Raw genomic sequence first — 27,181 nt, forward strand, 5'->3', positions numbered from 1 at the left:
TTTTTTCTATATATACACACACATACCAGGAGGGGTATATTGGTCATTTCCGTCAGTTAAAAAAGTGATTTTTATTCCTCACAAGACTTTGAAGGTCGGATTGGGGAACCTCTTCCTTCAATCTATGAACATGACATTTACCAGTGGATGCATTTGTTTTTGGGCACTGCAGATGTTGTGTGTGGAATTGACCTGTTTAGCTGTGTTTTCCTGACTGCAACCAGTGCCATTTTGTTTCCACTGCTTGCTTATCTCTTTGTAAGTCTTACTACTAAGTACTAACTATCCTTGTGGACTTTCTGTTATTGGCATCTTGAATTATCTCAGATTCTTGTCATGTAGTCCTAGTCTCTCATAAATAATAATGATTTCAAAATTCTATATCTAGGACAATGGCAGTTCAAAATTGTTATGTATTGGCTGGGCAAGCTCTGTACTGCTCTCTTATGTTTTTGGAGTGGTCATAACGTAACCTGAAACTCCATTCTCCATTGGTAGTATGCTGAATAAGTTTAGTGGAGATAGTCCATTTGCACTGATGAGTCTTCTTGGAGCAAGTATTATGCCTCAGAATTTTTACCTCCATTCTTCTATTGTACAGGTGTCCTCTCTCTCTATGTGTGTGTGTGTTTTTGCATGTGTGCTCATAAATATTGATCTGTGCTTGCAGAACGGAGGCAGCCTGTAACTTATAAAACAGTCTGTCACTGGACAGATTGTTAAGATAATTATTGGTATGCTAGATTGGGCCCTGATAACTCAAGGCTAAATGTTTGTTCAGTCTATTTTGTTGTTCCAGCCAGTCATGTGTGAATACTTATACTGCTTTCTTATATTCTGTAGCTCTTTAACTCTAGACTATACATAGTCATGTGAGGTCCTTTCTAGATATATTGGTTGTGACTTGTTCCCAAGTCCTAACTTGTACCATGTAATGGGCCTAGCTTATCTACTTATATACTCTTTGCATCTTCTAGATGCCAGTAATAAAACAACTTACTTCATCAAAAAAAAAGGTTGGCCTGATAAATCTTTTACACGACAAACTAGCAGACACTAGCCTAGCCCCTTAGTAACCAATATTGGCTTGTATGCTTTGTTTTTCATGATGTTGATCGTATGACTTCTGTATTTGCTTCTATCTTTTGATTGTCACTTATGATTCCTGAACTAACTGCTCATCCCTGGGACTTAAGTTGGCTTGACCCTGATCAGCTAAGTTGCTTAGGTTGACTATTTTAAGAGATAAAATCTGTTGAAAAAAGCAATCTTTGTTTCTGAAGCCTCTATTGTTGTTAAGGTTTTCATGCTAGAGATCATAATTTTTGAGGTGGATGAGTTTATTTCTTCAGGAAAAAGGAAACCAAACTACAACAAAAAGAGTGTTTTCTCACTTTTCCCCTTTTAAGGTGGTGGGGTGTGGGGGGAGTGAGAAGGTTAAAGAGCATGTCGAAAATGACCTTGTGTCGCCTATGCTTTTTCACCTGCACTGAGTCTATCTGTATTATATAATGTGTGTATATATGTGTGTGTGTGTGTGTGTGTCCCAGAGCCGTAAGAGCCAATATTCACAGGGCAAGGGTACTTAGGCATGATTCCAACAGTCTAAAAGTGTAAAATATGTTCAGACATGCTCAAATCATCAATGATGTGTCTTCAACATCCCTTGTGAAAAAAATGATGCGTCTTTGGCATTACCAGTGGATGTGGGTTTTTTTGTGTATTTCCATGTTTCTGATGCATTTGTTTTTGGATTTTTAGAAATTTCCCTGTTTCATGTTATTTGTATGGTTTCGATTAGTCTCATTAATTATCAGATCTTAGATATAATTTGCTACTTGTGTTGGTGAGATCAATACTAGACTGTCTCGTCTTTACCTCTATATGTATAAATTCTTTTCTGCAGCAAGGTTAGGAATCAACAGAGCTTTCAAGGGGAGCTCTGTGTCAGGACCCTTTTTTTGCGATAGTTTTCATATTCAGTGGCATTTTCCTGGTCGCGATGAATTCAGCAGCCAATGTATCTTATAGTACTGGCCTTCTGTTGCTGACATTTCAGGACACATTGTCATTGCTCGATCAGGTTAGATTAGAACAGCCAAAGATGGTTCTGTCTAAGTTAGGGCCTCTTTGAACTAGAGATATTAATGCTTTTCATGAATTATTGACACAGGTGTTCAGAAGCTCAGTAGCACCATTCACCATAATGCTGGTTACCTTTATTTCCAATCAAGTTACACCACTAACTTGGGATCTTGGTAGACAAGCAGTTGTGCATGACTTATTTGGAATGGCATCCCAGGCTGGCTTCATTATGTGACGATCAGAGTTATTTCCATTGTCCCAGTCCTTTATTGTGTATGAAATTGAGGAGCTGAAGGCCTATATCAGTTACTAATATTAACACAGGTTGTGGTGGCTCTTGTGCGTCCATCTTCTGTCATACCCTTGTTCAGAGTTGCTTTTTCCAGATCAATTATGGGTATTCACAAAATTTCTCAGTTAATGGAGTTCTCATCTCTTGGCACATTTATCGGCTTACTTGGCCTAAAGATTATATTCGTCATAGAGATGATATTGGAAATAGTGATTGGGTTAATAATTTGAAGTGGAGTATTGGGGGAGTAGTGTGTCTACTCCATATGTTTTTCTCCTCATTGCAGCCTCTTTATCTCTTTGTCTGATGCTGTGGTTAGCAGTTACTCCACTGAAATCTGCAAGTTCCAGGTTCGATGCTCAGGCATTTCTGCCAACGCCTATGCCTGAGCCATATTTGGAGTGTAATCAACTTGGTCTGAGTAATACTATGTTTGGTCTAGTAGAAGGGTCCTCCCAAAAGCAAGAAGGTGCATTTCAAAATCCTTGGTAAGCCATCCAGATTTATCAACTAAAGATCCTGATCAACTCTTGCCAAAATCACTCTTGAATTTTGAAAAGGTCCATCATTTAGCTACTATTGATGAGGGTGAATCTGAAACAACATACTCAGCTCCTGCTGTTGGTCATCCTGAGGTATCTGTATCAGCAGGAGCAAGTTTCGGTGTGAAAAGTGTTTGTAATGTGGTGTCTGGTGTTGTATCTGTGGATACCAGGGTCTTCAATACTGAATCTGTGGATGTCGTAGAGAAGACTCTTAGCAAATGACAGGGATGATGGAGATTCGTGGGAGGAGCCTAAAGAGGCAATCAGAGGAGTCTCTGAGAACACTCAATCTTTTATTTCTGATGGTCCAGGGTCATACAAAAGTCTTAGTGGAAAACTAGAGGACACGGGGAATAGTACGGGAAGTCTATGCAGGTCTTGATTGTGCAGCTAGGAGGCAGTTATCAGAAGTTCTAAATGATTTTTGGTGGCAGCTTTTTGACTACCATGGCATGCATGGCCACAGCAGAAGCGAAGTCCAAGAAACTGGATATAATACTTGGTCTGGACTCAAAAGTGAATCCAAAACCTGCCCCTCCATCACTAAAAGTGGAAAGCAGTGTGTATATTCCACCGGGGAGTGCAGGGATACCAGAGTTTCTGATCAACTCGCATATGTACTCCCCCAAGCAGTAATTTGCGTCAAGCATTGTGGACTCTGTTTATAGAGTCCCAAAAGAGCCATCTTCGACATCTTCTATGTGGTCTAACCATATGAAATTAGTAGGTGCGTACGTGCAAAGTTCCAACAGCAACATACTTGACTCAGGGGAGAGGCGCTATTCTAGTGTGCAGATTCCAGCTACTTCTGCTGGCTATGATCAGCAGCCTGCCACTGTGCATGGATATCAGATTACTGCTTACCTTAATCAAATTGCGATAGAAAGAGGATCTGATTGTTTAAATGGGCAACTGGAGTCACCATCTCCTCGTTCTGTATCATCACTGACGTCAAACTATGCCGAGCCATTGTCTCATGCTTCATGGCAAAATCCTCAGAGTAAAGTCAGTAGTCGGGCACCACCTGGTTTTGGAAATGTCCCTGTAGCCCGAAATAATTCGATGCGGCCAAATAACACTTCTGTCAACCTTAGCTCTACTGAAACTGCTGAAAGCGTGGCTGGCTCAGCCAACTCTAAGAAGTACTACAGCTTGCCTGATATCTCAGGGCGCTATGTTCCTCACCAAGATTCTTAGTCTCAGATGGGAGAGCTCAATGGTACAATTCCATGGGATTTGGACAATCTGGTGGTCGATCTACATACGAGCAAGCCTATATGTGTGGTTCACTGAGGGCAGGTGGTCCTCAGAGGTATGAACATTCTCCTAAAGTCTGCAGAGATGCGTTCCCCTTGCAGTACAGCTCCAATTTAGGGACTGGATCGCTGTGTTCTAGACAGCCTTTTGAGCAATTTGGTGTAGCTGATAAGCCAGATGTTGGTGCGGCGATCATGGAACTGTGCAGAGTTGAGAGTACATCTATGGTTGACTTGGAAGCTAAGCTGCTTGAGTCTTTCAGAAGTTGTATTGTGAAAATGAACGACTGCAGCAATGCTCTTAGAGATGATCAAAGACGCGGAGACGGCAATTTCCTGTCGAAAGGGAAGCACTGCAGCTGGAGATTTAGCCTTTCCTAAAGGAAAAGAGAACCTGGCATCCGTCCTCAAGCGCTATAAACATCGACTATCCAATAAGCCAGTAGGAAACCAGGAGTTGGCTGGAGTTGGTGGACTACGCAAACTAATGTTGTCGGCCTCATCACCCCTTTCGTCTTGTAATGCTCTTTTCTCAGTTCATAGCAAATGACTGGTGAGATCACCATTGTTAGACTTGTTCTTAGTTTCTGTGAATCAATCCCCTCCCAACTACATCCCTTGTACCTCATGTGTATTTGAATCTTTGTAGCTTATTCACCCCACCCCTTGTACCTCAATCTGTATAAATAGGATAAAATGTTGTAACGAGGTTACTGTAAAACTGCAACGGTGGAATGAAAGATGTTATTATAAGACATACAGTTCTCTTCCTTTTTCTTTCCATAGTGCTATATATGTTGAACCAAAGGAAACAACATCTAGCTCTGAATTACTTTTAATATCAAAGGGTTATTCTATATTACTACTGAATTACTTTTAATATCAAAAGGTTGTTGTATTTCACTACTGAATTACTTTTAATATCAAAAGGTTGTTGTATTTCACTATTTTCCTTGATCCGAGGGTCCATGGGAAACCACATCTAGCTCTGAGGTAGGTGACTCAAACCTATTATGTGGGACTACACGTGGTATGTGTTGTTGTATTGTATATTACTACTTCCTTTTTATATGGTGGGACTGTTAGTTGTAGCTGATGTAGTTTGCACTTAGTTGCCGTATAAGTTTAAACTTTACTAACTTCACCTCTTTTTTGTGGGGGACTATTAGTTAAGTGTAAAATAATAGAGGAAAATTCCTCTTTTTTATGGTCTCTTGGTTCCCATCGTGCGAGGCCAATATAAAGGGGAAAGTGCTAGTAACAAGTGTTTTCTTATATAGGATTTGAACTCGTCGCATTTAGTGAAGAGATTTTAGTCATTCGATTATAACTCTTTACCATATATCATATATTATACATTATAATATATTATTATTGGGTAATTTGTTCGCGCTTTACTCGGTTATAAATAATAATTGCAGTAAATTTGCACTTAATTTTTAAATTAAAATTCATGCATTAAAAATAATGAGAAAATAGGTTCTTAAAAAATATATTATCAATATTCCAACATAAATATGATTATTTTTTATTATCATATAACCAAAGAACCTCTAAATAAATGAATTATTCACGAAATAATAATTCATTGGTTCTTAAATCAATATTAAAAGAAAAATAAATAAGAAAATAAGAATATGTATACAAACATATTTAGTAATGTAAAGAACATTTAAGTTGCATAGGTTATATAATTGTGATATATGTGTTAGGAGAAAATTAAATCATATGTATGTTAAAATATACAATATATAAGCTTATATATAGTACTTTGAAGTTATAAAATTTAATACAGAATATGAAAACAAAAATTCTTCGAATTGAATGCAATAATTATTTTCTGCATTATATGCGTATATGTTCAATATAGGTACTATATGTGTATATATTCAATATAATTGGAGACAATAACATTGAAGAAACATAAAAGCGGAGTTTAAAACATATACTCAAAAACAACAATTCATATCATACACATAAATTAATGAGTGTAAAAAAAACAATACCATGATATGTAAAAATAGAATAAAATAAAAAGAAAAAAATTGAGTCCATTGAATTCACAATGTCCTCTTTAGGAAACTAATCCCCTCCAACATCAGAGGTTTAAAGAATTGCATCCTCTCAGGATGGAACAATTTTATTCACCAACTTATTAATACAAAAACAATGTTGTCAGTTAATCACTCAACATGAGCAAAGAAGAAGATCAGAATTTTTGTAGACAAAAAAGGATAGTGTTAACAACTATTTATTGTATCTTATCAGAAAGGTTATAACTATTTGATAAAGTTGCAACCTTCGGAAAGTTCACAACCTTTCATAAAAGTCATAATTTTTCATAAACTTGAAACTCTTAGTTAAAGTCAAAACTTTCCATAAAAGTCACAACTTTTCAGAAAAGTCATAATTCTTCATAAAAATTATAACTTTTCATAAAAGTCATAACTCTTTATTAAAGTCATATTTTTTGTTTTTATAAAAGTGATATATTTTCATGAAAGATGAAGACTAGTTTTGAAAATAAATAAATTTAAAAGGAAATTCTTGCTTGTGGTGGCGCCACATAGGCGGGCCTAGTGCTCTCTTTTATATAATCATATATTGTTATAAGTGGGAACAAAAAAGTTGAAAGTTGAAATACCAAAATAACCCTATATAGTTGAGTTACTACAATAATACCATATTATTATTATTATTGTTGATTATTATGATTATTATTACTATTATTAAAAGTAATTTAAGTTCCATAACAGAAAACTTTTTACATACCACTAAAATGTTACCGTAATAATTTGAAGTGCATTTATGAGTATTCCTTTTGCAATTATCATTGAGTTGCATTAACAATTTTTTTCTTAATTGCTGAATTTTGAGCACTTAAAACAATCACCGTTTTAGATTAAAAAAAACTTAAATATTAGAGCATATGAAGAGAGAGGTTAGAGCATATGGAGAGATTCATACAATATTAATATTTAATTGAAGAGAATACATGATTAGATGTCACAATTTATTATTTTTCACTTCTTAATGACTTTAATTGCTAAACTTTTTAGCTTCTACAATTAAATACATTCATTCACAACCTTTCATATACACAATTTCTCTCTTTATAAATTGAATAGAAAATATTAATCCATTACACTTTATATTTCACATCTTATAGTTCTTATGTAATCTTTTATTCATTGGTCATTTTTTTTCTTATTAATATATTGGTTTGTTTAATTAACTTCTTTCATTTTGTATGGAAATATAGTGTTAGATATTTGACAATCTTGACAAATCATATAATTGAAGTAGTAATCTTTTTTTTTTTACCAATAAATATAGTGTATCAACATGATTAAAAGAAATTTTTTTTATCAATACAATCAGAAATTATTCGGATTTTATTAATCTTTGCAAGTTGCAACCTTAGTTGAATGTTTTACCAGAAACATCATTTTTACCCTTTAAATATTGTATAATGCATAAATTATTCTAAAATAATTATATCATTTGAAATGTTTGGTATTAAATAACATGAGATACACGTGCAACGCACGTGTTCGAAAACTAGTATATGATAGGTGAGAAATTCTCAACTTCAAAGTTGAATTACTATTCTGCCCTTACAACAAATTAAAAAGTAATTAAATTTTTTAATTAATTAAATAATATTATTGAACAATATTCTCTGACAATTAATTTGAAAGTTGAAAAGACTTAATCAAAATGTCAATTAAATTTAAAGTTGAAAAAAATTAATCACTTAATTATGAAATTTGAAATGATGCATGAAAAATGAAGAGTATAATCAATTATGTACGGATTTAGAGGGTTACATCACTATAAATAGGCTTATATCCTTCATTGTATGGAATTCAAATGGTTACATCAGTACCATGATTGACATACACTCATATTCATCATTTAGTTTGTAACAAAGAGAAAGTTTTCCAGGCTAAATGGAATTCAAAGAATGAAATCATCGTAGCTTCTTGGACAAATATGCTTGGTGCCTTGATAGGAGAATAACAGTTCGAGATATCAAGATCGATATATGAAGAACAAACTTCAGAAGATGAATCACCAGAGTTGATATTTATTCATGGTTATATTATTACAAATTTGACATATGGCTGAAAACATCTACATGATGATTATCTGTATGGAGATAATCTCCCCCCACCACTCGATGGTCCAAGGATACTAAGGTAAGAATTGTTTTTCTCTTTAACATTTTCATACATGTATTTAGCCAACAAAGACTGAGCCAAATTTTATTTTCATTTAAACGTGTAATAACCACGTGCAAAGCATGTGTCGAGAATTAATTGGTTAATAGAGGAGAATTACACAACAATATTTCCCTATATTCTATTTTTGTGTCATAGATCATTGAAACTGTGTTCTTAAATAGCTTTCTGTGACTAATTTTTTGTTTTTTTAGCTTTATGACCTAATTGCAATAAAAATGAGTATAAAGATCAAAGAGGATGAATGTGAATGGCTAGAAGAGGACAACCACATTCCAATAAAGAATTCTTATCCTTATCGCTTTAGTTGAAATTATTGTCATCATTATAGGTTCAATAAAAACTTGGTTATTTTTTTTTTGTAAATATATATAAATAATCTATTTTGGAAAATTAGTAAATTATTCTATTTTATATTTCAGATTTCATATATTTATAATCCTAAATTTACTTCTATCTACACTACGTAATACATATGAGCAGGATTTAATTATCATAAATTATTGTGTAATTCGATGCTTACGACATCAAAATATTAGACCACAATCGAAGATGAGATAATAACAATGTGACTTGGTGATTGATAGTTCATCCACGACTCTTAGTCAAAGATTTTTTAGAAAATAAATTATTAAAATTTAATTAATCAAATCGATAAAATTTATTTCTAAAAAAAGTTAAATGTATTGTCGTCTGACATTAGAATTAAAGTTGATGTCTTTTTCATTCTTTTTCTTCTTCATTCTATTGCATTATATCACTCTCCACTTGTCTTTTCTTTCTTACAAAGTTTCTATAACATTTGCTTAACTTCTTCTCTTTCCCGTTCTATTTATGTGAGTTTTAGCTTTGTTTTATTGACAACAAACATCAACTAGAAGTTTTGGTAGATAAAGGTATGTTTTTCCATCTTATTTTATATACTTTAGCATATATAATCTAACTGAATTCGAAGAATGCGGATGAATTATTGATTTATATTACTTAAAAAATAAAAAAAAATATTTATAATGAACTATTAATATCGATCATTGATCCAATTTAAGTATTAGATAAGCAACCAGTCCATTTGTATTGTTTCCTCATGTATTAAGGTTCATGCCCTTTTTTGTCACAATCTTTTTTTCCCATTTGATTTCCTTTTTATTCGAAAACTAAATAATTTAGATTGTTTGAGTTTGTATGATCGGTAAAATATTTGTGAAATTTATTATTTCATGATTTTGTATTATTGGTAACATATATTTAGAAATAAATTGTGATAGCACCTACCGATGTTTGGTGAGTGATTATTGTCTAAGATTATAGTGACTATTTGTGACAATCAATATTTATGGTAACGTAATAAATATCAATCAATAAATTTATATAAAGTAGGAATTTCAGCCCACTGATGTGCACACCTCAATGATTAGCAAACCTATTTGTCTATTTTCTCAGTTTTTTTGAGTTTTTCCCCCTACTTTTCCATTGAAATGAATTTTAATTAATTATAAATGCAAAATGCAATTTCCAGTCCTTAACAGTTTCCTCTAATTAAGGCAATAATAATTTATTAATTCTAATTAATTAACGTTTAAGAAGAGAAAGATACCGTTTCAAATTTGTGATTGTAATTTGCCATACTTAACCGTTTCCTATAGTTAAGGCTAAAATAATTAATGGATCCTAATTAATAAACGCAGAAAGAGAAAGGGTAATGGTAAATGATAAGAAAATCTGATCAATTTTTTATATATATTTTGAAATGGTAGAGAAAATAAAATAATAAAATAATGAATGATGTGTAATTAGGTAATGGTATGTACCAGGGATATCATTGCCTCCGACTATATTGCTATTGATGTTAATAGCCATTGCTTGTTACTTCTTTGGTAGATCAAGGGGTGGAAGGTGATTATATTATCGGGAATAGGGTTAAAAATATTTTTTAACTTTGATTTATTATTTTAATTTATTTTTGTTGTTAAAATAAAATTAATTTTATCAATTGTCGTTAAAATAAAGTTAATTTTATCCCTCAATAGATAGATTGATTAAAATTTTAAAAATAAAACTTATATTCCTTATTTTAATCTATTAACCCGACCACATTTAAAATAACCCGACCTCATTCTTCCAAATCTCCTATACCCATTTATCCATTCTCCTAAATCTTCATTAAACATGTCAAAGAGGTAAATTCGGGTTAATTTGAGTCAATCCGTCTAATTAGAAATTTGGTGAAATTAGTAAAGAGAGGGGTAAAATTAATTTTATTTTAACGGTGAGGGATAAAATTAATATTTTAACGGTGAAGGATAAAATTAACTTTATTTTAACGGCAAAAGTAAATTTAAACAATAAATCAAAATTGAAAATATTTTTAATCCTTTTCCCTATATTATTCAAATAATTCCTCATAAAACAAATAAATGGAACCCTTTAATTTTGTTCAAAGAGCTTCTTATAACTTTGTTGAATCATGTATTTTTTATTAGAATGAAATATTACTTTTAAGTTGTGTATATGATATTGTGGTGTTTTATAGAATGCGTAATCGAGCCTTACATTTTATCGCTCTGCCATTTTCATATTGAATGTGGGCTCTAATAACAATTATTAGGTCGAATCACTTTAATTTTTTTTTTTAATATATAATATGATCTTTATTGATTTCAAAATTAAATTTTTAATTATTATTACTTTTTATTTCCCTATTTTATATTTAATATTCAAAAGTAATAATCCCCCTATTTCATATTTAATATTCAAAAATATAAATTCAAAATCTCTTCATTAAGAACAGAGTCTTTTTATGACTAACTTATAAGGGGTACGTTGGACGGAGAGCAAAAATTAATATAAAAGGTATATGGGTCAACTGTTAATTTTCCCTCTAAAACTACATCGGTTTCTATACAAAAATAAAAAGGTCCCTCTATCAGTTCATTCGTCCCAAACCTTAGGTTTCAAATTAGGGTTTCAAGTTTTTTGAAAAAATGCCTTTTTGCAAGCTTTGTAGATCGGTAAAATGGGATACAGAGGGAGATTGTGAAAAACAATGTATAATTGGAGAATATTTTGTAGGTGAAACTTTGGAGATGATGACAATGCACTACGAATATGGTTTATTGAAACAAGTAGTTGAACACAAACATGCCACTGACCCTGTGGGTTTAAAGTTGTGGATATCCACTAAATTGGTGGATATTGAAATAATGCACGATAGCGATGAGCCAAGGAAATCAACGTAAGTTTTTTGAGTATTATTATAGTTTTTATAGTTTCTATGCTGGTATATATATTGTATAACATATATTTTTATTTTTAGAAATCCAAAGCTGGATGTAAATTTTTCGGATTCCGATTCCGATCCGGATTTACCTCCAGATAACGTTGATGGAGCTCATCGAAAAATTCGGGAGGGAAAAGCTCGGGGAAAAGCTCGGGGAAAAGCTCGGGTGAATGTTCTTCAGCGGATCCTGTTCAAGGAGCAGCTTCAAAAAAAACAGCAGGTTCGATTTTCTAGTGTTCCTGCTAGTCCTGCTAGTTCTTAGATTTTTCTGGGAATGAAGTATCTAAACGTTTCTAGTGTTCCTGCTAGTTTTGCTAGTTTGTCATTAACAATTATCCTATGCAGGTTCGTTATCTTCTGCACCTGCTTTGGCTCCGGGGAATGATGATCTTCCAAAAGCAGGTCGTATTCAAAAAACGTTTCTAGTGTTCCTGCTAGTTCTTAGATTTTTCTGGGGGATGAAGTTCTTAAACGTTTCTAGTGTTCCTGCTAGTTTTGCTAGTTTGTCATTAACAATGATCCTATGCAGGTTCGTTATCTTCTGCACCTGCTTTGGCTCCGGGGAATGATGATCTTCCAAAAGCAGGTCGTATTCAAAAAACGTTTCTAGTGTTCCTGCTAGTTCTTAGATTTTTCTGGGGGATGAAGTTCTTAAACGTTTCTAGTGTTCCTGCTAGTTCTTCATTAAAAATGATCCTTTTGTAATGCGGTCCCATTCGAAAAACGTTTCTAGTGTTCCTGCTATTTCTGCTAGTTTTTTCTAACAACTATCCTTCTTTAAAATGCAGGTTGTTCATCCTTTGCTCCTGATCCAGTTCAAGGAGCAACAACATGTATCTTTCGATAAGTGTTCCGTTTCTACTGTTCCTGCTAGTTCTTGCTAGTTCCTGCTAGTTATGTTCTTCATCTTTTGCAGCTTATCCCGATCTAGTGGCTGTTCCAGCTTCACTTCCACCTCCACCATAAGATACGTTAAAATTATAATAATTTCTTTGATCAATTAAACAATAATTTATTTATTTATTGTCTACTCATTGATGTTTCCACTTCCATCATAGATAGCGATAGAAAAAATGGAATTTGCATGTATAACGGTGAAGCGTTCCTTAATAAGATTTTTTTTTTATATTTAAAAAATTTAATTTTTTTTATTAAATTGTGAAAGAATTATATATAGATATAATAATATAATGATGATTACTTGCTCTTTAATACATAATATATAGATCAAATACAGTAATTGACTATATGTTATGTCTTGAACATTCTCGATTTAATTCTTTTTTTTTAAAAAAAAACGATAGGTAATTTTGTGTTTAAGGGTATTTAAAATAAATTATTGTTATCACTAACTTTATCATTTTTCGATTAGTAAACCTGATCTAGGTTCATGTAAGTTATTTTATAAAAAATTTAGGAAAATAAGAATAATTGTTTTCCATTATTACTTTTATGATAAAAAAAACTACTAAAAAGTGTTCAATTTTAGATATATACTAAATAGATATGTACAAATATACTCCTATTTATTAATTTCAATTTGTTTATTCTTAGTTTTTTTTTTTTGGTTCATTAGAAAAATGAATGTAATTTTATTAGTGTATAATTTTTTTAAAAATTATGAAATTCGTTTTAGCTATGACTTTTAGTTTTAATTCATATTCTTTATTTATAGCTTTATTATTTTGAATGTCCATAATATTTGTTTATATTTTGTAATTACTTTGAGCCAAAATCAACGATCGATGACGAAAAATACCTTAATTATGGACACCTTAATAGACCTCTTCACATTAAATTTATGCAAACAAAAAGTAGTTAACAATTTAAAAATATCTAAAATCATATTAAAATTTAACTATCTTTCTAAATTCTATATATATCACATAAATTATAATAAAAGAAATTATAAATATTAGACCCGTACTAGCACGGACACCGTAACTTAATAAGAGAGTCTTGCCTCAGATTCGTGCATTGTTTTTATTTCCTACGAATTACAGGTTTTATAGATGATATAGATAGAAAGGTATAGCTGATTAATTTGTAACTGTTTTTGTGAAAATTAAATAATACATTTTTCTTTTAAAAAAAATTAAAATTAACTTATTTCTAATTATACTAAAAAGACTTTTTTAAAGAGATACAAAAAAATAGTGCTACGTGAAATGAGATGACAAATAGATCAGGTCGGATTAAATAAAGTGTGTAGGAATTGACTATTTCAAAGCTTTTACACATGTTTTTTGTATTTAAATTAAGACAAATATAAATATCAAATTGCAATAAAAGAAGCATATTTAAACTATTTCTGATGGTAAAAAAAATATACTTTATCCTTTTAAAGATTTTTTTTTTTTAAAAAAATATCACTAAATAAATTAGGAGGAGTCGAAGATCAATATATATAAACTTCACACCTATGTCTTATTACACAACACAAAGGTTTACATAGTTGACAATATATGATTTACATGAGAAAGACACAACAAACATAAAAAATAAAAAAAAATACACAACCAAACATGGACAAATTAAACAACAAACAAAGCATAGGGTATTTATTTATGATCCCATCCTAATTAAGTTGCTCGAATTCTCTAAAAATAAGTGTTTGATTCATCAAAATGCATTCTTTTTTTTTAAGGATTCAACATGCATCTAAAGAAATTTTTGAAAAGTCCGAGCAATTCATCAGTTGTTATGGTGATCATCAATAGCTTTGGTCATACCAACAATGAAGTTCAACAAACTTATAAGTTCAGGGACATTATCATTTGGCCTTTCATACTCCAATGTCCAGCAAACCAAATCGATTTCATCTTTTATTTCGATATGAAGAGTTGCTTTAAAATTATCATATATACCAACTACATCTCCTTCGAATTCTTTGAGCGTGAGCACCTTGTTTTCATGATCTATAGTTTCAAGTATTTGTTTGGAGATCTTCTTTTCCCCATCTACATTACAATAAAGAAAAAGAATTGGAAATGAGAAACCAAATAGAGTTGACATGTTAAAATACTATCGAAAGAGCTTTATGTTAATCATAATCGCTAAAATGGTTGAAAGGTCTTATTAGGGTATTTTTAAATATTTAGCTTACCTAGGGTATAGGTCCAACAAATTTTGGATCCAACAGTTCCAAGGTCACCTTCAAGAAGATCAAAACCTTGTACATGCAAAGGGGACATAGTAGAAACATGGTGTGGTTTATTTGTAAAAACATCATGAAATACATCTTTGTTAGCCTTCATTTCTATCTTGGCACACAACACAGATTTTAGACCCATTTTTACTAAAGATTTGGTAAATAAAAAGATCTAGTGACACTATAGGAAAATTGTAGAGGACAAGATTCATATCTTTTACAATGATTATTCAACAATATATATAGACTAGAAGGGGGAAGGGAGGGGCTTTTCTTTAATCTTTTTTTTTTGAAAATCAAAAGATGGTATAACATCTTAATCTTGTCCCTTAGGACTTAAAAAGATTACAATTGAAAATAAAATAAAGAAAAAAAAAATTGAAGTTAAGGCGCGGATATTTCGTTCTTTTTAAGAAGATTCAAATTCACTGCATTAAATATATTTATCTATCCAGTAGTATTCCTCTAGACTTGTTCCCTCTAGGGTGCAATAACCTAATCACGAAGTATAACTCAACAGACTCTGAACAAAATTAAGTCCAAAGCTCTACAAAAAGAGCACCTCTTAAACTAATTAGAACTCTCACTGACTCTCTATTTTTATGTGTACAAAACAAATAAAGACCATCACTGTATATATTACTAAGAAAGTCTTAATAAGAATAGACAAAAAGATAATAGAGTAGGTAGTGAAAATAATTGGCCTGAAGATTATATAAATTACAAGTTATAATGGAGTTATAAATAGCGAAAATAATGCAGCAAAATACCTCTCAACGTGCAAATGCAACTCAACTACTACCAATGAAGAAGCAATAAAGAAAATACAATTAGGCTTAGGTCATTATGAGACAAATCAACACTAAATAAATATTAAAAATGCTCAAAAGACCAAACACTACATTTCTCAAGAAAAGTGACATAAATTTCATATTTCATGCACTTGTACAGTAATTATAATATAGTGTAAAACCCCATAAAATTAATCTTCAGTTAATTAATAATTATTTTTAAGATAATAATTTTTTTTGATTTCGACTTAGGTCAATAGAAAAAAATATTAATTTTAATAAGATATTATATTTTCAGAAAACTCTTACATATATAAATATATGGTCTCATTAATATTATAAATTAATAATTCTTTAAAAGTACAATATATTTAAGATAATTTACTGAAATATGATACTATTATGTTTTTTTTGTTAAAATTTAAATCTAATTGAAGTTCATCTCCAACTTTTTTTTTATTATATTTAAAAGTTTCAATGTTGTTTTTTTTCTAATTGCAGCATAAAATTGTGAAGAGTTCTAGATATACTAATTGTTTCATTATGCGTAACTCACTTCAAAGATATTATATCATCTTCAACTTCATCATCAACATTGTTTTACAATGATATCCATAATTTGTTCTAAACTCTAGGATCTCTGAACATGTATCATTTTCACCCATTCAATAGGTTATCAACGTACATTTATTGCGGTTACTAAAATCAGTAATCATGACCTCATGACTTTTTCACAAATGAGTTCTTTCAAATTCTTTGAGATTTTATTCCAAAAAATATTTTCGACATCAATTAAATTAATATCTCTACAACATAATAATATTTCATGATAACGCCTATAAATTAATTTAGAGATATTTTATTATATGCAATTATGTTTCAACCACTCTAGGGGATATATACTATTCTAAAAAAATATTATAATACTAACACGCAACAATACATAATAATAATCATCCAAAGAAATGAGATATCAACATCAGGATCCAAAGAAAATAAAGAAATAGATTTGTCTAATTAACAAGCAGATACAATAATTACTTTAAATATTTTCTTTGTGTTATGAAAGTCATAGCAAGACATGTTACTTTATCCATTGCTTTGATCAAGCAATACATTTTTTTTTTGTCTAATTGTATCCACTTTAATCATGGATAACGATGATAGAATTAGAATTTGCAATAAGATCTGCTCAATAAATTATTTATTTATTTATTTATTGTCTACTCATTGATTCCTTAACAAGATTTTATTTTCTTTTGTATTTAGGAGTTACGTTGAAGTTAATTTTTTTTAACTAAATTGTGAAAAAATTATATATAGTGATAATAATATAATGATGATTAGTTCAATTCTCTTTAATGAAAAAATATTCTTTGTTGTAATAGCAGATGGATCGCTAAGCGACAAGCCCCGTCTATATATATGTTCTTTTCCAACAATGTTTGCTATTTTTGGGCAAACTGCCCTGTGATGTTATAACGATCAAGTGTTTTTGTTATGATGATATCTCCATATGTGAACGTTCATATGGTTGTTCGTGTTACTTCAACAATGTATTGTATCGTAACGATATTATCGATAAGTGATTTGTCCAATTAATTCACTGAGCAGATAGGATCGTCAGCCTCTCTCTATATTACAATGTCTCGTCTAACCAATTTGTATTCTAAAGATGAATACAATTGCACCATTTAATCCTTATAATAAACATTCTGGGAAATTTTTAACACAAGTATTAGTGAATTTGCACCAATGCAAATGTACAAATACATTTGCCAAATGGTGAGTCTGTGACACGCATAGCCAAATCATAAAATAACAAAAAAGTGCATCCTTTGGAGAAAATGCAAATACATTAAGAAACCCAAATTCATTTGTTACATAAGAAGAAAACATATGCAAATACTAAGTAAGCAGTGAAGTAGGTGAAATGAAGCTCTCTGCATAAACAATTCCTCGCTTAGTAGTATCACATTCAGGGCATAAATCAAATGGTCTTCCACTTGTCGTGAAATTAGAACTAAAATATCCAAAACGTTGGAAGTGCAGTAACACTTGACAATCCGCAAACATATATACTGGTCGGGCTGAAAGAAAAAGATCGGTATCTCGTATTTTAATAAAGTTAGTCCAAGATTCCCTGACACCATAGTCCTTCATTACCCACAAATTAAAAATGCCATTAGTGCTCCTCGATATCTTGTTATATGTAGAATAAAAGCAAAGCATTCCTCTCAATACTGAAACACCGTGATCGAAGAAGAAGTACAGGGGACATAGATCATACATTTGCTTCAATAACGGTACCTCTCCATACACCTCATTTGAAATATTTAATGAAACCGTAGTATAATATCCAGAAGTTGACTTACCTAGCCAATGAAATGCTCCATGTAGGAAAGCCAAATTATCCGTACCACAATCCCTAAAACCACGAACCCGCTGAATGTCAGTAGGATAATCAATTCTTCTCCAGGAACTGTTCCTTTTTATAGAGAGAAATTCAATCGAAATATTGATACTTTTTTTTCCATTGAGTTTAACTGCAAGGATCTTATAGCCTTCACTAGTTGCATCATATTCCAATCCAAATACATAAGTCATTATTCGATATTCTGGATGGGGAAGTAGTATTGATTCTCTTGTAGACGGGTTCCACAACAAAAGTTCTTCATCGAACATTTTGGAACAAACACGAGTAAGAACCAATCCATCACAAGAACAAAATATTCTGGCATCCACTGGATTGCAGCTTGTAGGCCAATCAAGCTTTTGTTTATCCTCAACCATCGATAAAGAGGAAGTATAGAAGCTAAAGGTTTCATCCTTGTTAACTAACCTTTCGGCAATAAGAATTTTTTTGGAATTTTGGTTATCCCTGTTATGAATATAATGTGTCCTCTTAAAGTAAGGATCGTCAATTAATGATTTCCAAAATTTTGAAACACATTTGAACCGAAGAATAGAGCGCATAGGTAACCTGCGAAGGATGTCCATCATTATTTCGTCTTGGAAATGAATTGTTGGGACCTAGATTGGACAATACATGGGAGTATAGGAGTATATCAAAATGAAGAACAAATATTTAAAAACAAACAGAATGGTGGTTTTTTATGTTCAAATTGTATGTACAAATAAAAGTATGTGATATAAGAATTGAAGTTAGAAGTGACCTGATGAATCTCCATCTGGTCATTTGAAGGGCTCTTCCCTGAAAGAAATTCATCAAAACACACACATGGCAGAAAGAAAGAAAGAAAGAAATTCATCAAAACACACACATGGCAGAAAGAAAGAAAAAAAGAAAGAAATCGGGGATACCTTTGCAAATTTGATTCTTCTTCTTCTTCTTGTGTTGGCATCTGGAAAGATTGAATTTTTTGATAGCTTCTTCTTCTCCATTGCTTAACATTTGTGTGTTGGTAATAGCAAGATTAGCTTTTATTCTCTTAAGAATGGATTTCTTCGCTCTTCTGCTTGCTAAATTTACATGGGCATGGCGACGATGGGAGCATGTACACTTCTCCATCTTCATGAACATTGTCATCGTCTCAAATGCTAGCAGCAGCTAGGGTTTCAAGTTTCTCTTTTTATTTTTCTATATATAATAAATATCAGGAGGGGTATATTGGTCATTTTAGTCATTGTTATTCCTCACATCACTGGAAAGAAGATAAATCTACCCAGACTTCGAAGGTCGGATTGGGGAACCTCTTCCTTCAATCTATGAACATGACATTTACCAGTGGATGCATTTGTTTTTGGATATTGAAATTAGAAATTTCCATCTTTCATGTTATTTGTATGGTTTCGATTAGAAATAATTTGCTACTTGTGTTGGTGACATCAATACTTGTATCGTCTTTACCTCTTTCTATACAAATTCTTTTCTGCAGCAAGGTAAGGAATCAACAGAGCTTTCAAGGGGTCAAGACAATTTTTTTGCCATTGTTTTCATTGGTGGTATGCTGAATAAGTTTAGTGGAGAGAGTGCATTTGCACTGATCAGTCTTCTTGGAGCAAGTATTATGCCTCACAATTTTTACCTCCATTCTTCTATTGTACAGGTGTCCTCACAATTCTGTATTTGCTTCTATCTTTTGATTGTCACTTATGATTCCTGAACTACTGCTCATCCTTGTGACTTAAGTTGGCTTGACCATGATCAGCTAAGTTGCTTAGGTCGACTCTTTAAAGAGATAAAATCTGTTGAAGCAATCCGTGTTTCTGAAGCCTCTATTGTTGTTATGATTTTCATTCTAGAGATCATAATTTTTGTGGTGGATGAGTTTATTTCTTCAGGAAAAAGGAAACCAAACTACAACAAAAAGAGTGTTTTCTCACTTTTTCCCCTTTTAAGGTGGTGGGGTGTGGGGGGAGTGAGAAGGTTAAAGAGCATGTCGAAAATGACCTTGTGTTGCCTTTGCTTTTTCACCTGCACTGAGTCTATCTGTATTATATAATATAGTTATGTGTATCCCAGAGCCGTAAGAGCCAATATTCACAGGGCAAGGGTACTTAGGCATGATTCCAACAGTCTAAAAGTGTAAAATATGTTCAGACATGCTCAAATCATCAATGATGTGTCTTCAACATCCCTTGTGAAAAAAATGATGCGTCTTTGACATTACCAGTGGATGTGGTTTTTTTTGTGTCTTTGACATGATGTTGTTGAGACTATCTTGTTGGAAGTACATCAGATTTACCATTTGGCTTGTCCTGCTTCTCCAGTTTACTACAAGTATAATCCTGTCAAAACTATTATATCCTCTCTTTTTTTTATACTTAAAACATCATTTCTTGTATATGTTATGCCTACATGATACTTTAGTTCAATCTTACTGACTTGATTGCTATGTTGCTCGGACTCTCCAAAAATGCAGCTGCATCTATGCCGGATCCTCTAAAAAGACACTATTTTTTATGGATCCGACACGCACGCAGAGGCATATTTGAAGAGTCTGACCAATATTGGAAATGAATGTTTGTTGATTTGCTTATTTAGTTTGTATAATCCTGTTAGAACTGTTATGTCATTTTCTAGATCATGTCTTGGCTAATTGTAGTTAAATTTATTGGCTTTATGTATGCATACCTCTTTTGGTTTCGTTAGTTAATGCTATGGAAATGAGAGTTCTTTGACTAGTTTGTTGGATTTCGATTCATTTGAGATCCTTAACTGTGATTACAAGACAAATGTGATGGGCACCCTTAACATGTTGGGGCTAGCCAGGAGAGTTGGTGCTAAGTTCTTGCTTACCAGTACAAGTGAGGTTTATGGCGATCCGCTTGAGCATCCTCAAAAGGAAACATATTGGGGTCATGTGAATCCAATAGGTGTGCAACAACTAAGAATCCTGTTGTTTTCTTTTTTGCTTTTTGAAACAAGAAAAATATTTTTTTGAGTTTATTTTAATGATTTTGAGCGTCTTGAAGCACCTAGGTGTTAGTAGCTGCTATGACGAGGGAAAGCGGACTGCGGAAACCTTGACTATGGATTACCATCGTGGTGCAAATGTCGAGGAAATGAAGATTTCACTTTTTAGAAATAAGTTTAACATGTGATGGAGCTGAGTGCTTCTGTGCAAAATTATCTGCTTAGTTGTGTGCTGTAAAAACTAAATGCAGCCTCCTTTGCCTAAAATGCAGTTAAATTCGCAAGGGAATTCAAAGAATTAACAGCTAAGAAGAGAAAAGGAATAGCGAAGAAGCAAATAGCTAATGCTTTTTTCCTTCATACTTTTCCTGAACAGCTACTAGCCTACTATACCCAAAGACTGAAAGACTTAAATGCAACTAAATAAAGTCATAACAAAACTATAAGGGACTAAACAACAATCCCCTCTACACAGTAATAATAACTAACTCAACAACCTCTGTACTACTCTGCGAGTCCACTGTACAACTCTAGTAAACGTGTATGCATCAGTAACAGAAGATAAATTTATGGTGTAAAGTTTTTCTATGATGAATGGTACTTCTTTAAATGAAAACTTTAAGTTGGAGGGAAGTAATACATACAGGTAAAATGGCTTATTCTAAAACTAGGTCCTAGGAAGTTGCCTACACGTACATCAGAATCGTATATTAACATGTGATATGCTTGCTAGCATTTATGATCCAAAATGAAGTTGTGTAGCTATCCGTCCAAATTAATTGTAGTGTTTCTATAGGAAAATTTGGAAAGTTCAACTTGAAACCTATTTTTTTGCTAGTTCTTGATTATGAGAAGTTGAACAAACTGCAGAATATTATGATGATGAGAGGGCATGGAATATAGGCAGCAAAGTAGCAAGTCATTTCTTTCTTTTCAATAAGATTTAGTCTGAGTTCAAATTATGTATTTTGCTCTGCCCCTTTCCACTTGTAAAAGTCAAACAGAGTCTTAAGTTGTATAGTAAGTGGTAATGTCAACTTCCATGTTTCTCATGGATTACCTTGAACTTTACAGCTCCAAATCTTTGTATGCAAGTTCGTATCACTCGGATTTTCAATACATACGGACCTTGTATGTGTCTAGATGATGGACGTGTTGTCAGCAACTTTGCTGCCCAGGTTTGTTCTATTAGCCCGTGATATCATTTAGTTTAACTTGAGCTGGTTTTGGTATTTATTGTTATTCTAAAACCATGTTTGCAGGCCATCCGCAAGCAACGAATGACAGTATATGGTGATGGAAAGCAAACTTGAAGTTTTCAATTTGTCTCTGATCTGGTACTTCATCTTAATGAATTCTCTTCTCCCATTCCCTGTCTCTACCTTAGCATGTTACTTTTACCTATATATATATATATATGGACGTCAGATGGCAGCATATTTTATTGGTTGAAGTTGGTCAATGGTAGCTATAGCCTTTAGCAGGTGTTAGTTTTCCTGAAGTGATTTATTCACTGTTAGTATGGATGGCAGTGAAATTAGCCTTGAGTTCTTTGGGACCTAAATATATATTGCCTGTGTTTTGAACTTCATATGAAAATCCTTCCGATCGTTTAGATGACAAATAACTGTAGAAGTTTTAACTCATGTTATGGGCAACTGGCTATGCTCTCCTGGATGGAACCTACGTCCTGTTCTAGCTCTGTTAAGTTTGCATCACAATATTGTGAAGTAAAATTCTAATACTGGGCAAGAGGTTCATTGAATAGAGAAAATGTTTTGCTAGATTTAAAAGATGTATTGTTCTCCCTATCAATAAACTTCAAAATTATAGTGGTTAATGCACCTCAAAATCTTAGTGACCTAGTGGTTAATGAAGCACCATGAGGTCTCAAATTCCATCTAAAGTACACTGTAGAGAATATACAAGATAGAATAATGTAAGTTCAGCTCTAGGAAAATTAAAGGTGAAGTGAGATATATGAGATTTTGGTGCCTTAATGTAGATGATTGGATATCCAGGCACAGTGATCCCAGAAAATGGCACGATATTTGCATATTTAACAGACTACCAAATAATAGGCCAGTGATGTTACGGGAGTGAAATGTCAAGCTTAAGAACAATGTTATATTAGAGCAAATATTGAACCTCTAAACTTCCAACATTTCTACAAGATAAATGTCATATGCTAAGATAAAAATGCAGTTCAAGATTGGATGAGATTTGAAATAATCACACTCCACATTGGGTGAGAGTTGCATACATGAATGATAAAATGAACGAAGTTCGCCTGAGAAGGTTTGGTTCGCTCGGTCATTAGATATGACTATATGATAGTTGGAGGCAGCAAAATGGGAATGTGATGGACCTAAAATCGCGTTGAGGGGACTTGTCTCAACAGGCTTACGAGCTATCAAAACTAATGTGGAATCTGCCAAGTGAAGCACAAATTGGAAGAAAATAATTCATATAGGCAAGTCCAGCTAGTTTTGAGATTAAAGTCATTCTTACTCCTTACATAACTCGAATGTTCATCAAAAGTTGCTTAGGTTGACTCTTTAAAGAGATAAAATCTGTTGAAGCAATCCGTGTATTTTCATGCTAGGGATCATAATTTTTGTCGTGGATGAGTTTATTTCTTCAGGAAAAAGGAAACCAAACTACAACAAAAAGAGTGTTTTCTCACTTTTTCCCCTTTTAAGGGTGTGGGGTGGGGTGGGGGTGGGGGGAGTGAGAAGGTTAAAGAGCATGTTGAAAATGACCCTTGTGTTGCCTTTACTTTTTCACCTGTACTGAGTCTATCTGTATTATATAATATAGTTGTGTATCCCAGAGCCGTAAGAGCCAATATTCACAGGGCAAGGGTACTTAGGCATGATTCCAACAGTCTAAAAGTGTAAAATATGTACAGACATGCTCAAATCATCAATGATGTGTCTTCAACATTCCTTGTGAAAAAAATGATGCATCTTTGACGTTACCAGTGGATGTGGTTTGACATTACCAGTGGATGTGGTTTGTGTATTTCCATGTTTCTGATGCATTTGTTTTTGAATTTTTAGAAATTTCTATGTTTCATGTTATTTGTATGGTTTCGATTAGTCTCATTAATTATCAGAGCTTAGAAATAATTTGCTACTTGTGTTGGTGAGTTCAATACTAGACTGTATCGTCTTTACCTCTCTCTATATAAATTCTTTTTTGCAGCAAGGTAAGGAATCAACAGAGCTTTCAAGGGGAGCTCTGTGTCAGGACCATTTTTTTGCCATTGTTTTCATATTCAGCAGCCAATGTGTCTTATAGTACTGGCCTTTTGTTGCTGACATTTCCGGACACATTGTCATTGCTCGATCAGGTTAGATTAGAACAGCAAAAGATGGTTCTGTCTAAGCTAGGGCCTCTGTGAACTAGAGATATTAATGCTTTTCATGAATTATTGACGCAGGTGTTTAGAAGCTCAGTAGCACCATTCACCATAATGCTGGTTACATTTATTTCCAATCAAGTTACACCACTAACTTGGGATCTTGGTAGACAAGCAGTTGTGCATTATTTGGAATGGCATCCCAGGCTGGTTTCATTATGTGACGATCAGAGTTATTTCCATTGTCCCAGCCATTTATTGTGTATGGAATTCAGGAGCTGAAGGCCTATATCAGTTGCTAATATTAACACAGGTTGTGGTGGCGCTAGTGCTTCCATCTTCTGTCATACCCCTGTTCAGAGTTGCTTCTTCAGAGATTAACTATGGGTATTCACAAAATTTCTCAGTTAATGGAGTTCTTATCTCTTGGCACATTTATCGGCTTATTTGTCATAGAGATGATATTTGGAAATAGTGATTGGGTTAATAATTTTAAGTGGAGTATTGGGGGAGTAGTGTGTCTACTCCATATGTTTTTCTCCTCATTGCAGCCGCTTTGATCTCTTTGTCTCATGCTGTGGTTAGCAGTTACTCCACTGAAATCTGCAAGTTCCAGGTTCGATGCTCAGGCATTCTGCAAACGCCTATGCCTGAGCCATATTTGGAGTGTAATCAACTTGGTTTGGTCTAGTAGAAGGGTCCTCCCAAAAGCAAGAAGGTGCATTTCATGTGGAAAAATCCTTGGTAAGCCATCCATATTTATCAACTAAAGATCCTGATCAACTCTTGCCAGAATCACTCTTGAATTTTGAAAAGGTCCATCATTTGGCTACTATTGATGAGGGTAAATCTGAAACAACATACTCAGCTCCTGCTGTTGGTCATCCTGAGGTATCTGTATCAGCAGGAGCAAGTTCCGGTGTGAAAAGTGTTTGTAATGAGGTGTCTGGTGTTGTATCTGTGGATACCAGTGTCTTCAATACTGAATCTGTGGATGTCGTAGAGATAACTCTTAGCAAATGACAGGGATGATGGAGATTCGTGGGAGGAGCCTGAAGAGGCAATCAGAGAGAACACTCAATCTTTTATTTCTGATGGTCCAGGGTCATACAAAAGTCTAAGTGAAAAACTAGAGGACACGGGGATTGTTACGGGAAGTCTACCAAGATTAGCAGGTCTTGATAGGTAGTTATCAGAAGTTCTAAATGAGTTTTGGTGGCAGCTTTTTGGTTACCATGGTATGCATGGCCACAGCAGAAGCGAAGTCCAAAAAACTGGATATAATACTTGGTCTGGACTCATTGGTGAATCCAAAACCTGCCCGTCCATCACTAAAAGTGGAAAGCAGTGGGTATATTCCATCGGGGAGTGCAAGGATACCAGAGTTTCTGATCAACTTGCTTATGTACTCCCCCAAGTAGCAATTTGCGTCAAGCATTGTGGACTCATCTTCGACATCTTCTATATGGTCTAACCATATGAAACTAGTAGGTGCGTACGTGCAAAGTTCCAACTGCAACATACTTGACTCATGGGAGAGGCGCTATTCTAGTATGCGGATTCCAGCGACTTCTGCTTGCTATGATCAGCAGCCTGCCACTGTGCATGGATATCAGATTACTGCTTACCTTAATCAACTTGCAATAGAAAGAGGATCTGATTATTTTAATGGGCAACTGGAGTCACCATCTCCTCGTTCTGTATCATCACTGACGTCAAACTATGCCGAGCCATTGTCTCGTGCTTCGGGGCAAAAACCTCATAGTGGAGTCAGTAGTCCGGCACCACCTGGTTTGGAAATGTCCCTGTAGCCCGAAATAATTTGATGCAGCCCAATAACACTTCTGTCGACCTTAGCTCTACTGAAACTGCTGAAAGCGTGGCTGGCTCAGCCAACTCTAAGAAGTACTACAGCTTGCCTGATATCTCAGGGCGCGATGTTCCTCGCGAAGATTCTTAGTCTTAGATGGGAGAGCTCAATGGTACAATTCCATGGGATTTGGACAATCTGGTGGTCGATCTACATACGAGCAAGCCTATATGTGTGGTTCACTTAGGGCAGGTGGTCCTCAGAGGTATGAACAGTCTCCTAAAGTCTGCAGAGATGCGTTCTCCTTGCAGTACAGCTCCAATTCAGGGACTGGATCGCTGTGTTCTAGACAGCCTTTTGAGCAATTTGGTGTAGCTGGTAAGCTAGATGTTGGCAGCGGCGATCATGGAACTGTGCAGAGTTCATCTGCTCAAGAGAGTACATCTACGGTTGACTTGGAAGCTAAGCTGCTTGAGTCTTTCAGAAGTTGTATTGTGAAAATGCACGACTGCAGCAATGCTCTTAGAGATGATCAAAGATACGGAGACGGCAATTTCCTGTCGAAAGGGATGAATGGGCACTGCAGCAGGAGATTTAGCCTTTCCTAAAGGAAAAGAGAACCTGGCATCCGTCCTCAAGCGCTATAAACGTCGACTATCCAATAAGCCAGTAGGAAACCAGGAGTTGGCTGGAATTAGTGGACTACGCAAACTAATGTTGTCGGCCTCATCACCCCTTTCGTCTTGTAATGCTCTTTTCTCAGTTCATAGCAAATGACTGGTGAGATCACCATTGTTCTTAGTTTCTGTGAATTAATTCCCTCCCCAACTACATCCCTTGTACCTCATGTGTATTTGAATCTTTGCAGCTTATTCACCCCACCTCTTGTACCTCAATCTGTATAAATAGGATAAAATGTTGTAACGAGGTTACTGTAAAACTGCAATGGTGGAATGAAAAGATGCTATTATAAGACATGCAGTTCT

At 33.7% G+C, this 27,181-nt stretch overlaps 2 protein-coding genes, 1 long non-coding RNA gene and 2 pseudogenes across 9 annotated transcripts; 3 read left to right on the forward strand and 2 right to left on the reverse strand.

Annotated features, from left to right (window-relative positions):
- The first annotated feature begins 96 nt into the window (after window positions 1–96).
- LOC101251414 (ethylene-insensitive protein 2.1-like) lies at window positions 97–27,170 on the forward strand (annotated as a pseudogene).
- Window positions 2,003–4,933, forward strand: LOC138338114 (ethylene-insensitive protein 2.2-like; annotated as a pseudogene).
- Window positions 8,066–12,855, forward strand: LOC138338319 (uncharacterized). Of its 3 annotated transcripts, XM_069289207.1 has the most exons (7): window positions 9,158–9,318; window positions 11,492–11,654; window positions 11,736–11,919; window positions 12,045–12,101; window positions 12,229–12,285; window positions 12,488–12,532; window positions 12,616–12,855. In XM_069289207.1, exons 2-7 carry the CDS (start codon window positions 11,506–11,508, stop codon window positions 12,628–12,630), a joined length of 507 nt encoding a protein of 168 aa, XP_069145308.1. In that variant the 5' UTR covers window positions 9,158–9,318; window positions 11,492–11,505; the 3' UTR covers window positions 12,631–12,855. The 3 variants fall into 3 exon arrangements, with proteins under 3 accessions (XP_069145307.1, XP_069145308.1, XP_069145306.1); XM_069289206.1 differs by lacking the exon at window positions 9,158–9,318 and adding an exon at window positions 8,066–8,380 and having other exon boundaries at window positions 12,488–12,855; XM_069289205.1 differs by having other exon boundaries at window positions 9,160–9,318; window positions 12,488–12,855.
- On the reverse strand, window positions 14,104–15,723 carry LOC138338320 (uncharacterized). Its single transcript, XR_011211764.1, has 2 exons — window positions 14,806–15,723; window positions 14,104–14,659 (listed from the first exon to the last, which is right to left on the reverse strand). It is a non-coding gene; the product is annotated as an uncharacterized lncRNA (long non-coding RNA).
- On the reverse strand, window positions 17,479–19,543 carry LOC138338318 (F-box/kelch-repeat protein At3g23880-like). 5 transcript variants are annotated; one of them, XM_069289198.1, is made up of 4 exons: window positions 18,966–19,543; window positions 18,818–18,855; window positions 18,625–18,674; window positions 17,479–18,522 (listed from the first exon to the last, which is right to left on the reverse strand). In XM_069289198.1, the coding sequence occupies exons 1-4, from the start codon at window positions 19,189–19,191 to the stop codon at window positions 17,550–17,552; spliced, it is 1,287 nt and encodes a 428-aa protein (XP_069145299.1). In that variant the 5' UTR covers window positions 19,192–19,543; the 3' UTR covers window positions 17,479–17,549. The 5 variants fall into 5 exon arrangements, with proteins under 5 accessions (XP_069145299.1, XP_069145302.1, XP_069145298.1 ...); XM_069289201.1 differs by having other exon boundaries at window positions 17,479–17,798; window positions 18,017–18,674; XM_069289197.1 differs by having other exon boundaries at window positions 17,479–18,674.
- Window positions 27,171–27,181: the final 11 nt, after the last annotated feature.

This window comes from Solanum lycopersicum, chromosome 9, assembly GCF_036512215.1.
Source record: "Solanum lycopersicum chromosome 9, SLM_r2.1".
Taxonomy (NCBI): Eukaryota; Viridiplantae; Streptophyta; class Magnoliopsida; order Solanales; family Solanaceae; genus Solanum; species Solanum lycopersicum.